Source organism: Tiliqua scincoides, chromosome 5 (genome assembly GCF_035046505.1).
Source record: "Tiliqua scincoides isolate rTilSci1 chromosome 5, rTilSci1.hap2, whole genome shotgun sequence".
NCBI classification, from domain to species: domain Eukaryota; kingdom Metazoa; phylum Chordata; class Lepidosauria; order Squamata; family Scincidae; genus Tiliqua; species Tiliqua scincoides.
In genome coordinates this window covers 15,316,690-15,330,336 of record NC_089825.1, presented here as the reverse complement: position 1 = coordinate 15,330,336, position 13,647 = coordinate 15,316,690, and the positions used below count along the sequence as shown (strand labels likewise).

Genomic DNA, 13,647 nt, shown 5'->3' with positions numbered 1-13,647 from the left:
AGGAAGCTGGACTAGATGGGCCTATGGCCTGATCCAGCGGGGCTGTTTTTATGTAATGGCCAGCACTAAATGCTCCTGCTGGCCAGTGGCAAGGCTTTATGGGGTGGGGATGGCAGGAAGGGAAGTAACTGAGTGGAGGGAGAGTGGACTGAAGGGAGGATCAGTCCTGGGAGGAGGCGGGGATGGCAGCAGAATCTGCTGCCAAATTCTTTGCCCCCCTTCTGTGCCTGAAAGTCTGACAAGGCTTTCTTGGTTCTGCACCCACTAAGCAGTGCACGCAGTTCCAAGGAGACAGGCCCGAAGTCTCCGAGCAAAGGTGGGAGAACTGGAATGTCTGGTGACAAGGGAAAACATTGACATAGTGGACATAACGGAAACCTGGTGGAATGCGGAGAATCAGTGGGATACCGCAATCCCGGGCTATAAACTCTACAGGAGGGACAGGCAGGGACGTGTTGGAGGTGGGGTGGCCGTTTATGTTAAGGAAGGGATAGAATCCAGCAAAGAAGAGATTGAAGGTGGGTCCGACTCCACCATAGAAGCTTTGTGGGTTAAATTACCAGGCTTGTGCAGCGATGTAATACTAGGGGCGTGTTATCGTCCTCCAGACCGGAAATCGGATGGGGACCTTGAAATGAGGAAACAGATCAGGGAGGTGACAAGAAGGGACAGGATTGTAATCATGGGGGACTTCAACTATCCTCATATGGACTGGGTCAATTTGTGTTCTGGTCACGATAAGGAAACCGGATTTCTTGACGTGCTAAATGACTGTGCCTTAGAGCAGCTAGTCACGGAGCCCACCAGAGGACAGGTGACTCTGGATTTAATATTGTGCGGTACACAGGACCTGGTTAGAGATGTAAATGTTACTGAGCCATTGGGGAACAGTGATCACGCTGCGATCCCTTTTGACATGCACGTTGGGGGAAGAATACCAGGCAAATCTCTAACAAAAACCCTTGACTTCTGACGGGCGGACATCCCTCAAATGAGGAGGCTGGTTAGAAGGAGGTTAAAAGGGAGGGTAAAAAGAGTCCAATCTCTCCAGAGTGCATGGAGGCTGCTTAAAACAACACTAATAGAGGCCCAGCAGAGGTGTATGCCACAAAGAAAGAAGGGTTCCACTAAATCCAGGAGGGTGCCCGCATGGCTAACCAGCCAAGTTAGAGAGGCTGTGAAGGGCAAGGAAGCTTCCTTCCGTAAATGGAAGTCTTCCCCTAATGAGGAGAATAAAAAGGAACATAAACTGTGGCAAAAGAAATGTAAGAAGGTGATATGGGAGGCCAAGCGAGACTATGAGGAACGCATGGCCGGCAACATTAAGGGGAATAATAAAAGCTTCTTCAAATATGTTAGAAGCAGGAAACCCGCCAGAGAAGCGGCTGGCCCTCTGGATGGTGAGGGAGGGAAAGGGGAGATAAAAGGAGACTTAGAGATGGCAGAGAAATTAAATGAGTTCTTTGCATCTGTCTTCTTTGCATCTGACTTCACGGCAGAAGACCTCGGGAAAATACCGCTGCCCGAACGGCCCCTCCTAACCAAGGAGTTAAGTCAGATAGAGGTTAAAAGAGAAGATGTTTCAGACCTCATTGATAGAATTAAAGATCAATAAGTCACCGGGCCCTGATGGCATCCACCCAAGAGTTATTAAGGAATTGAAGAATGAAGTTGCAGATCTCTTGACTAAGATATGCAACTTGTCCCTCAAAACGGCCACGGTGCCAGAAGATTGGAGGATAGCAAATGTCACGCCTATCTTTAAAAAGGGAAAGAGGGGGGACCCGGGAAACTATAGGCCGGTCAGCCTAATATCTATACTGGGTAAGATGGTGGAATGCCTCATCAAAGATAGGATCTCAAAACACATAGACGAACAGGCCTTGCTGAGGGAGAATCAGCATGGCTTCTGTAAGGGTAAGTCTTGCCTCACGAACCTTATAGAATTCTTTGAAAAGGTCAACAGGCATGTGGATGTGGGAGAACCCGTGGACATTATATATCTGGACATTCAGAAGGCGTTTGACACGGTCCCTCACCAAAGGCTACTGAAAAAACTCCACAGTCAGGGAATTAGAGGACAGGTCCTCTCATGGATTAAGAACTGGTTGGAGGCCAGAAAGCAGAGAGTGGGTGTCAATGGGCAATTTTCACAATGGAGAGAGGTGAAAAGCAGTGTGCCCCAAGGATCTGTCCTGGGACTGGTGCTTTTCAACCTCTTCATAAATGACCTGGAGACAGGGGTGAGCAGTGAGGTTGCAAAGTTTGTGGACGACACCAAACTTTTCAGAGTGGTGAAGACCAGAAGTGATTGTGAAGAGCTCCAGAAGGATCTCTCCAAACTGGCAGAATGGGCAGCAAAATGGCAGGTGCGCTTCAATGTCAGTAAGTGTAAAGTCATGCACATTGGGGCAAAAAATCAAAACTTTAGATATAGGCTGATGGGTTTTGAGCTGTCTGTGACAGATCAGGAGAGAGATCTGGCAGTGGTGGTGGACAGGTCGATGAAAATGTCGACCCAATGTGCGGCGGCAGTGAAGAAGGCCAATTCTATGTTTGGGATCATTAGGAAGGGTATTGAGAACAAAACGGCTAATATTATAATAGTAGTTGGCAACCTTGAGTCTCGAAAGACTATGGTATCGCGCTCTGAAAGGTGGTTCTGGAACAGCGTCTAATGTGGCTGAAAAGGCCGATTCGGGAGTGACAATCCCTTCCACACTGGGAGCAAGTGCAGTCTGTCCCTGGCCTGTCTCCCTGGCTATGGGCCTTCCTTCTTTGCCTCTTAGCCTCAGACTGTTGGCCAAGTGTCTCTTCATACTGGGAAAGGCCATGTTGCACAGCCTGACTCCAAGCGGGCCGCTCAGAGGCCAGGGTTTCCCACATGTTCAGGTCCACTCCTAAGGCCTTCAGATCCCTCTTGCAGATGTCCTTGTATCGCAGCTGTGGTCTACCTGTAGGGCGCTTTCCTTGCACGAGTTCTCCATAGAGGAGATCCTTTGGGATCCGGCCATCATCCATTCTCACAACATGACCGAGCCAACGCAGGCGTCTCTGTTTCAGTAGTGCATACATGCTAGGGATTCCAGCACGTTCCAGGACTGTGTTGTTTGGAACTTTGTCCTGCCAGGTGATGCCGAGAATACGTCGGAGGCAGCGCATGTGGAAAGCATTCAGTTTCCTCTCCTGTTGTGAGTGAAGAGTCCATGACTCGCTGCAGTACAGAAGTGTACTCAGGACGCAAGCTCTGTAGACCTGGATCTTGGTATGTTCCGTCAGCTTCTTGTTGGACCAGACTCTCTTTGTGAGTCTGGAAAACGTGGTAGCTGCTTTACCGATGCGTTTGTTTAGGTCAGTATTGAGAGAAAGAGTGTCGGAGATCGTTGAGCCAAGGTACACAAAGTCATGGACAACCTCCAGTTCATGCGCAGAGATTGTAATGCAGGGAGGTGAGTCCACATCCTGAACCATGACCTGTGTTTTCTTCAGGCTGATCGTCAGTCCAAAATCTTGGCAGGCCTTGCTAAAACGATCCATGAGCTGCTGGAGATCTTTGGCAGAGTGGGTAGTGATAGCTGCATCGTCAGCAAAGAGGAAGTCACACAGACATTTCAGCTGGACTTTGGACTTTGCTCTCAGTCTGGAGAGGTTGAAGAGCTTTCCGTCTGATCTGGTCCGGAGATAGATGCCTTCTGTTGTAGTTCCAAAGGCCTGCTTCAGCAGGACAGCGAAGAAGATCCCAAACAAGGTTGGTGCAAGAACACAGCCCTGCTTCACGCCGCTTCGGATGTCAAAGGGGTGTGATGTGGAGCCATCAAAGACAACAGTGCCCTTCATGTCCTTGTGGAAGGATCTGATGATGCTGAGGAGCCTGGGTGGACATCCAATCTTGGGGAGAATCTTGAAGAGGCCATCCCTGCTGACCAGGTCAAAAGCCTTCGTGAGATCTATGAAGGCTATAAAGAGTGGCTGTCGTTGTTCCCTGCATTTCTCCTGCAGTTGTCTAAGGGAGAATACCATATCAGTGGTGGACCTGTTGGCTCGGAATCCACACTGTGATTCTGGATAAACGCTCTCTGCAAGTACCTGGAGTCTCTTTAGTGCAACTCGGGCAAACAACTTTCCTACAACGCTAAGGAGAGAGATGCCACGGTAGTTGTTGCAGTCACCCCTGTCACCTTTGTTCTTGTACAGCGTGATGATGTTTGCATCCCTCATGTCTTGAGGTACTCCACCTTCTCTCCAGCAGAGACAAAGGATTTCATGCAGCTCAGTGATGATGATCTCTTTGCAGCACTTTAGAACTTCAGCAGGGATGCTGTCTTTTCCAGGTGCCTTGCCAAAGGCAAGGGAGTCCAGGGCCACGTGAAGTTCTTCTAGGGTTGGTTCACTGTCAAGCTCCTCCAGCACAGGCAGGCACTCAATGTTGTTCAGCGCTTCTTCGGTGACTACATTTTCTCTGGAATATAGCTTAGAGTAGTGCTGCACCCAGCGTTCCATCTGCTGCGCCCGATCCTGGATGACCTCGCCTGTTGCAGACTTCAGAGGGGCAATTTTCTTCTGTGTTGGACCTAGGGCCTGCTTGATACCATCATACATCCCCTTGATGTTGCCCGTGTCAGCTGCTATCTGTATCTCGGAACAGAGCTGGAGCCAGTAGTCGTTAGCACATCTCCTGGCAGTCTGCTGGACTTTGCTGCGAGCACCTCGGAGGACCTGCAGGTTGCGCTCACTGGGACAGGCCTTGTATGCTGCTTGAGCTCTCCTCTTTTCCTCAATGACTGGTGTCAACTCCTCAGAGTGGGCTTCAAACCAGTCTGCCGCCTTGTTGGTCTTCTTGCCAAATATGGACAAGGTGGTGTTGTAAACGGCATTCTTGAAATGTTCCCATCTGTTGGATGCGTTTGCATCGACCGGGCCTGGAAGAGATTCCTCAAGTGCTCGTGCAAATTCCTCCACTTTTCTCTGATCCCGGGTCTTGCTCGTATCAATGCGAGGTCTTCCTTCCCTTTTCGTGTGATACAGTCACAGTGTGTATCAGGAAGTTGTGCGTATCAGGAAGTTGTACACAGTGTGTATCAGGAAGTTGAATAGGGAGCAGAGGTGAGGCAGACGGGATGCAGGGGGAGGGGCACGAGAGGGGTTTGTGTGTATCAGGAAGTTGAATATTATAATGCCGTTGTACAAATCTATGGTAAGGCCACACCTGGAGTATTGTGTCCAGTTCTGGTTGCCGCATCTCAAAAAAGACATAGTGGAAATGGAAAAGGTGTAAAAGAGAGCAACTAAGATGATTACGGGGCTGGGGCACCTTCCTTATGAGGAAAGGCTATGGGGTTTGGGCCTCTTCAGCCTAGAAAAGAGACGCCTGAGTTGGGACATGATTGAGACACACAAAATTATGCAGGGGATGGACAGAGTGGATAGGGAGATGCTCTTTACACTCTCACATAACACCAGAACCAGGGGACATCCACTAAAATTGAGTGTTGGGCAGGTTAGGACAGACAAAAGAAAATATTTCTTTACTCAGCGTGTGGTTGGTCTGTGGAACTCCTTGCCACAGGATGTGGTGATGGCGTCTAGCCTGGACGCCTTTAAAAGGGGATTGGACAAGTTTCTGGGGGAAAAATCCATTATGGGGTACAAGCCATGATGTGTACGTGCAACTTCCTGATTTTAGAAATGGGCTATGTCAGAAGGCCAGATGCAAGGGAGGGCACCAGGATGAGGTCTCTTGTTATCTGGTGTGCTCCCTGGGGCATTTGGTGGGCCGCTGTGAGATACAGGAAGCTGGACTACGAGATGGGCCTATGGCCTGATCCAGTGGGGCTGTTCTTATGTTCTTAAGATGCAGAAAAAAGATCAGCTGTGGAAAAACTGCAGTGCGTAATGAAGAAGACTGCAGATGGGAAGAGGTGAGACGTGGACAATCTACAGTGTAGTATGAGAAAGATCGCTGCCCGGAGGTCTGGGAATGTAACTCCAGGGACAGAGGCTGCAAGAATGTCCACACTAAATTATTTTAACATATGTACATGAAAAACTGAAACCTGCTGCCACATCTTCTTTCCCTGGTGCAATTACCATTAGCTATTGTGTGCAAACCTGTTAATCAGCACAAAAGGCAACATTGTATGAACAGTGGCTCACTGTCATGATTGCAGGCTCCCTTGAGACCGAGGATAGTTAGTATGAGCAATGCTTGTCAATGCTATGACAAGCATAACTGTCGATGCTATGATGATGAAGCAGGGGGAAAAATGGCTTTATTCTCCTCTAGCAAAATAGTTACTGACCTCAGGGAACAACTTGCTTTCTCATAAGAATCCCTAACTATGGCAAATCTTTAAAAGGACTTTCAGAGGGCAGCACAAATCTCTGCTTAGATGTCTTGTGCAGTATCTTCAATCAGGATATTCCAAATTTTTCATGCTTGGTTGTCTAGTGCAATGCATAAGCAATCTGATTTTGGAAAGGCTGTAATCCAATCTACACATACTTATAAGTGCAAATTCTGCTGCTATCAAGTTACCTGATTTTTGGCGCTCCCTGATTGGTCGTTAGATGTGCGGAGGACAAAAATGTGGGTTCACTTCTCTGTTACATTTGCATATAAAATAGAGCCTATTTGTCACATCGGCTCCAGATTATGAATCAGAATCCATCTTGCAGCATTCCCCCCCCCCCAAAAAAGACCTTGAGTATAGTCAGAACACATAAGCTGACATGATTGCCATAGCAACTGGCTGTGATGTCATGCAAATAAAGGATTAGCGCTGATTTTCACTGCAGGATTGTTCAAGAAGAGATGCTGTGTGAACAAGGGATACAAAAAGAAAGAAAAAATACCTTGAATACTGTTAATGGAAGGGAAGAGAAAGAATAGAACTTTACTAATGTAGCAACACCCTCTTTAAAGCAGATACGCTCTCCAGCAGCACTTTTCACTTTTTGTGTCACTTGTCTCCATTAGGAGGAAATGACTGAACAATAATCAGAGAAAAAACAACATTTATCTTATGATGACAGTGATTAGCTGTACTTTTTTTTTCCCTTGGTAGAAAAAGTGAAGAATTTGGTGGCCTAAAAGGAACTAGTTGAGCTTTTGGATCTTGCTCCCCCCTATTTTCAATCTGCAGAGTATTATGTTCTCCATAATTATGGATCCACAGGTTCACTCTTCAAACAAGTCTGCCTGGTGCTATCATACGTAGATTGCTTGTTCATGGGCAGGAGGTATGGTCTGGTGATTGAGCTGTCCTACTTCCCAAAGAGCTAAGCAGGAGCAACTCAGGTCATGCCCGTGGAGAGGCGATGTGAAGCCAAGGTGACAAAGTTGTTATAACCCATTGTGAGAGGATGGAGTTGCTGATAAACCACCTGTGGGGAGCGTGGAGAAGGTCAGCTGGCAAGAATGGATAAATGCTTGAGAACCTGCCTGGGCTTGATTTATAGTTGCCTGCAGAAGCTTGATGGCATGCAGTCACAACCAAAAGAGACAATGAAGGGACCATGAAGGGAAACATCTGGTGAACTGAGGGTTCTGTGAGTGCCTCTCACAGAACAATATTGTAAAAACCCCACTGAAAGATGGTGGTTTAGGATTCGTCTGCCTAAGTAAGCCACCTTGACTGCTATGTAAAAAGTGAGAAAGGCAGCATATAAATACATAAAATAAATAAATATAAGCTGATGACTCTCACAAAATGGCTACACTGGGATGATCACTACTGGAGGAGGGAATTTGCATGGATTTGCATAAATCAGTGCTTCCACATGGGGGTGGTAGTGAACATATGACTACCATGACTTCAATGATTGCGACAGCTTGAAAAAAAGACCATTGTGCACAGAACATAGTGTCCACTTATCCACCAAGTCTCTTAGCCGAGGCTGCAGTTGATATAATCAATGCTTACACAGAATTCCAGTTATGAACATAGTAATGGCCTCACACGTTCCCCAAAAACCATTGTTTGGGAGTCTTTGGCTATATAAACCACTTAGAGTTGGGGTAACAGTATGGTAGCTCTGCCTTAATGACTTCTTCAGGAGTTGGTCTTTAAAAGAATGCTTACTTATCACCAAAAACATCAGAACTATTTCAAAGCATGAATCATGTTCTCTCTTCTTTCGTATTCTAATGGACTACAAATAATTTCTTTTTCTAAGCTAATGTTTATAATTGGTTAAAGAAAGGAAAGCTTAAACCATCAGGAATATAATACAACATCTGTGAAATATTTTAAGAGTTAATTACGGCTATAGTTTTTTTTTTTTTAACATTTCAAAAGGATATTGAAACAAAGACAAAAACAGTCTCTTTATTCTAAATTTCTGTATTTACAGAGAAAGCCATTTTACACAGTGTTGTAAGCCTCTGCGTAAAAGAGCCATAGTTATCCAACGTCATTGTGCTTGCATTAGTATCAAATCTTAACACTTCAGTATATTAACAAAAAAACAAAAAACTAACAACAGGCATAAAAGACACTGATAGCATGTACTGAATTTTCACATATATTCGAGAAACAGACTGAGGCAAAAACAAAATGGGAAGAGGTTTTTGTTTTGTTGTGTTGTTTTTAAAGGCAAATTATCAATCACACATAATACATGGTGCTTCCCCTTTTGTTCATTTATGCATGATTATGCTGAGCTTTAAATCTCAAAACATTTCCCATTAGGATTTCCAGGCACTTCAGCAACCCAGCTATATATATATATATAACAATACATGAAAGTTCAGACCCTCAAACACAAATCCAGCTGTTTCAAAGAAAAATTTCAGATCTCCCATATGCACATCCAAAAAGCCAGAGAAATCTTTTTATTTCAGTTATTTTTGGACACACATTTTGATGATGATGCGTACCAATTTTCCCATTTATCTTTTATTTATACACTTCTGTAGTTGATCTTTATTGTGATGCTGAGATGCAAAAGTACAGCAATATGGAAGCACAGAGCAAACTGTCCACATTTTACAAATTGTCAAAAAGACAGGTGTAAAAAAAACTTTTAATTCAAAAAATAGAATTTCATATTATTTTGAACTGTAGTCCTCCCTCCAACAAAATAAAAAACAAATTAAATTATCAAGATATATGAAATAACTGAGCAACAATTCATCTATAATTCATTTTTGGGTTCAATTTTTATGTAATGCTATTTAAAAAAAAATTATGTCATGTGACAAAAAAAAAAAACTTGCTAAACCGATCCAGAGAGGCCTTTTTCTCCCTCACTATTTCACAAGTTCCATGAATGCACCACTTTTGATATTAACTTATAAATACAACGTTCTTGCTGATAATATACCATATATATGGTTACGGTATAAGACAAATGCAAGAAGGTCCCCAGGATAAATGAAACATAGTAACATTTTTGCTTAGGAATAAGGATAAAGCATTTCAGTAGGAGCCAAGAGCGAATAAGGGTAGCAAAAGAAACACAGTATGTCAACATAAAGACTTTTGTATTTATCAACTGTAAAAGATCAGAGATCTTGAGTGGACATCTGTCTTACTGCTAATAACTGATCTTTACCCCATTTCCCCAACCTCAGGGAAAGGATCAAAGTAAGCCAATGGATTCCTCAACAAGAAGCCAATGAATGATGTATGTTGGAACCATAACTTACTGTAGAGTTGAACACCTGATAGAAAAATGTGGTGAAGTAGCCACTGACAGAACAGGAGGAGGCTAGGACTCTTGATAACTAAGACACACATCGCTTGCTTAGAGTATGATTGTCAAATGTTGGAAAAGACTTCCACGTATACAACACTTGAGACACAATGGCAAAGACTTAAGGCATTCTGATTCTTTGCCCATATCGCTAAAGGCACTGAAACAGACAAGAATTCCTTAGTACCTCGATTTTTTAAAAAAAAGTTTTTCAAAAACATAAATTTCTTCATATGAAAATGTTCCTTTATTGCATGGGATGGTGACCTATTTCTTCGACTCAAGAATAAAATGGCCTTCCCTTTTCTGGCGTTTGTAATCGGTTTAGCCGGGCAACCTGAGATGGCGATGGTGGGACGTCTTGCCTGAAAGGACCTTTGGGAGTGCCATAATTAGAGTCTTGAACTTTTTTATAGGAGTCATAGTTGCTGGACCCTTCAGATGAGGTCTTTTTTTTCAACTGCTGCTCTTTCCGCCTCTGCTCCTGACGCAACAACTCTTGAGTTTCAAGCATGACGCGGGCGTTGAAACCATGGCCTCCCATATAGCCATTTCTGGATCCCTGGTAACTGGAATACCTTGGATTTTCTTTTGCACTCTGGAAGCCTTCGCCTGGAGGGTAGTTCTGCTCCCAAGAATCTTGAGATACGGAGCTGGCATTTTTTCGGCTTTGCCTGATAATGAAAGCAGAAAAATCAGAGAGATATATAAATAAGTAAATAGTGGGCTATTTAAATGTTTTTACAGTCATCTTACCAAGAACCCAGATCTATGAAGTCATCTTTAACAACAATATAAAAATAAAGTGTTCAGCTGCAATAAAACAGCATAAACAAAACGACAGCAGAATCAGCAATAAAACAACCAATTTAAATGCGAAAAAGTCCATCAGTTATCCCAAATGCATTCCCAAACTACAAGGTCTTCATTTGTTGCAGGCATGTGCAGACATCAACAGGCATGTGGATGCGGGAGAACCCGTGGACATTATATATCTGGACTTTCAGAAGGCATTTGACACGGTCCCTCACTAAAGGCTACTGAAAAAACTCCACAGTCAGGGAATTAGAGGACAGGTCCTCTCATGGATTAAGAACTGGTTGGAGGCCAGGAAGCAGAGAGTGGGTGTCAATGGGCAATTTTTACAATGGAGAGAGGTGAAAAGCAGTGTGCCCCAAGAATCTGTCCTGAGACTGGTGCTTTTCAACCTCTTCATAAATGACCTGGAGACAGGGTTGAGCAGTGAAGTGGCTATGTTTGCAGATGACACCAAACTCTTCTGAGTGGTGAAGACCAGAAGTGATTGTGAGGAGCTCCAGAAGGATCTCTCCAGACTGGCAGAATGGGCAGCAAAATGGCAGATGCGCTTCAACGTCAGTAAGTGTAAAGTCATGCACATTGGGGCAAAAAATCAAAACTTTAGATATAGGCTAATGGGTTCTGAGCTGTCTGTGACAGATCAGGAGAGAGATCTTGGGGTGGTGGTGGACAGGTCGATGAAAGTGTCGACCCAATGTGCGGCGGCAGTGAAGAAGGCCAATTCTATGTTTGGGATCATTAGGAAGGGTATTGAGAACAAAACGGCTAGTATTATAATGCCATTGTACAAATTGATGGTAAGGCCACACCTGGAGTATTGTGTCCAGTTCTGGTCGCCGCATCTCAAAAAAGACATAGTGGAAATGGAAAAGGTGCAAAAGACAGCGACTAAGATGATTACGGGGCTGGGGCACCTTCCTTATGAGGAAAGGCTATGGGGTTTGGGCCTCTTCAGCCTAGAAAAGAGACGCCTGAGTTGGGACATGATTGAGATATACAAAATTATGCAGGGGATGGACAGAGTGGATAGGGAGATGCTCTTTACACTCTCACATAATACCAGAACCAGGGGACATCCACTAAAATTGAGTGTTGGGCGGGTTAGGACAGACAAAAGAAAATATTTCTTTACTCAGCGTGTGGTTGGTCTGTGGAACTCCTTGCCACAGGATGTGGTGCTGGCGTCTAGCCTAGACGCCTTTAAAAGGGGATTGGACAAGTTTCTGGAGGAAAAATCCATTATGGGGTACAAGCCATGATGTGTATGCGCAACCTCCTGATTTTAGAAATGGGCTATGTCAGAATGCCAGATGCAAGGGAGGGCACCAGGATGAGGTCTCTTGTTATCTGGTGTGCTCCCTGGGGCATTTGGTGGGCTGCTGTGAGATACAGGAAGCTGGACTAGATGGGCCTATGGCCTGATCCAGTGGGGCTGTTCTTATGTTGCCAAAAACTCAGCAGCATCTCTCGAGATTGAATTCTGCAGTCTAGGCTCCACTGCTAATCAGGCCCAAGACCCACTGCACATCAGAGGGTTGGGGTACATGGAAGAGGACCGCCAAGGATAAACAATTAGGTTTATTGAAAAGGAGTGCGATTGAAAAGGAGGGTCACACCCAATCAATCAGACATGAAGTGGAGCAAAAGCAGAAGACAGTGTCATGAAAGCTGATGCATTTTAGATGTACACTTGCTTGTATTTCTTGAAATCGGTCATAAAGCAGAATAGACATTGACATGCTTAAGCCCACCAATTTTGCTGAGCTAACAGAATCTGTGCCAGACTGAAGCCACAGTCTTTTGTAATATCTCTGCCAGAACCTTAAAGATCACGGGACAATAAAGTTGTGACCAAGTACCATAGATTCCAATGACAGTTTGTTGATTGCCTACATAACATACACAACGTCCTGAAGTTTTGGCTCCGGATAATTGTGAGTTGTCTACTTTATCACATTCTTAATGCCAGATCAACACACACATTACACTGGCTTTTCCTTTCTTATATTCTTCACTCCAGATCAATCTTTTAATGTGTCCTGTACAAAAATGCTCCAGAACTGCAAGTTCCATTACCAAATCTTACTGAAATCTATGTATTAAAATTATTTTAATCTATGCAGCGGTGCCAATGCATGCTCCACAGCATCCCGTGGGGAATTTTTGGCTGTTGGAGGTCTCCTCAGGGTAAGGGGACATTTGTCCCCTTGCCCCAGGATAAACCCTAGCAACTGCAATGGGTCAACTCAGACTTGCACCAGCAATATTGTTGGCTCAAGTCCAAGCTGATCCACCTAGACAGATCAGGCCCAGAAAGGGGTTTGGATTTGGCAAGAGCCACTGCTGAACTGCCCCCACTCTTGGGCCTGATTCATGTGGACTGCATTCCCTGCACTGGCTATATCAATAGGCAAAATTAGCTGGGCCAGATGTATCCTTGGAAGAGTAGTGAAGCAACAGTTAAAAAGCAGCCCCCCATCACGATGGATTCCCAGATGATGATGTCAGTTCAGGAGCTGGAAGACTCCCTTTTTCTCCCTCCAATGTCTGCTTTGTCTCTTTTGCTTAGAACACCAACTCTTCTTCAGTTGAAAGGTGTTTCCTGAGGTGCTGCACGATAAATATTCACCGTTTGACAGCTAGTACTGTAATAGCAATTAGAGCCTTCAAACATAATGCTACAACAGAACTGGACATGGGACATTAATATGCAAGGGTTTTATAGCCTAGATTGCCAACTGTCTGTCTGTCACCTGCTAAAGCTCTGAAAACTCGTCTTACTGCAAAGGAATACTGTTAATCTTATAAGTGACGAGAAATTGATACTATATCTGAATAGTCAACTAAATGAAATTTGACCCAGCTGAAGATAGTTCACATCAAGCACCCACTAATTATTGCTATGTGGGCACATGAAGCTGTCTTACATTAAAGTGAGTCCACTGGTCCATCTCATCTGATTATTACTGGCCTTGATTGGCAGAAGAAACATTGCCTGCCTGTATTGCAATGGCACTTATGGAGATGAAGTCATAAACAGTGCATGTATTTAGGACAAAGGGGCTGTTCTATGCATAGGAAACCAAATAGATGGAGCAATCTAGAGCACCTCCCAGAAGGAGTTACCACCTG

General features: G+C 44.5%; 1 protein-coding gene across 4 annotated transcripts in view; it reads right to left on the bottom strand.

Annotated features, from left to right (window-relative positions):
* Window positions 1–8,331: 8,331 nt before the first annotated feature.
* Window positions 8,332–13,647, bottom strand: part of PARD3 (par-3 family cell polarity regulator) — a 647,691-nt gene continuing 642,375 nt past the window's right edge. For all 4 annotated transcript variants that reach the window (XM_066627797.1, XM_066627794.1, XM_066627795.1 and 1 more), the window contains one exon: window positions 8,332–10,370. In XM_066627797.1, the coding sequence (XP_066483894.1) occupies window positions 9,977–10,370 (394 nt within the window). In that variant the 3' untranslated portion in view covers window positions 8,332–9,976. The remainder of the gene's footprint in view (window positions 10,371–13,647) is intronic.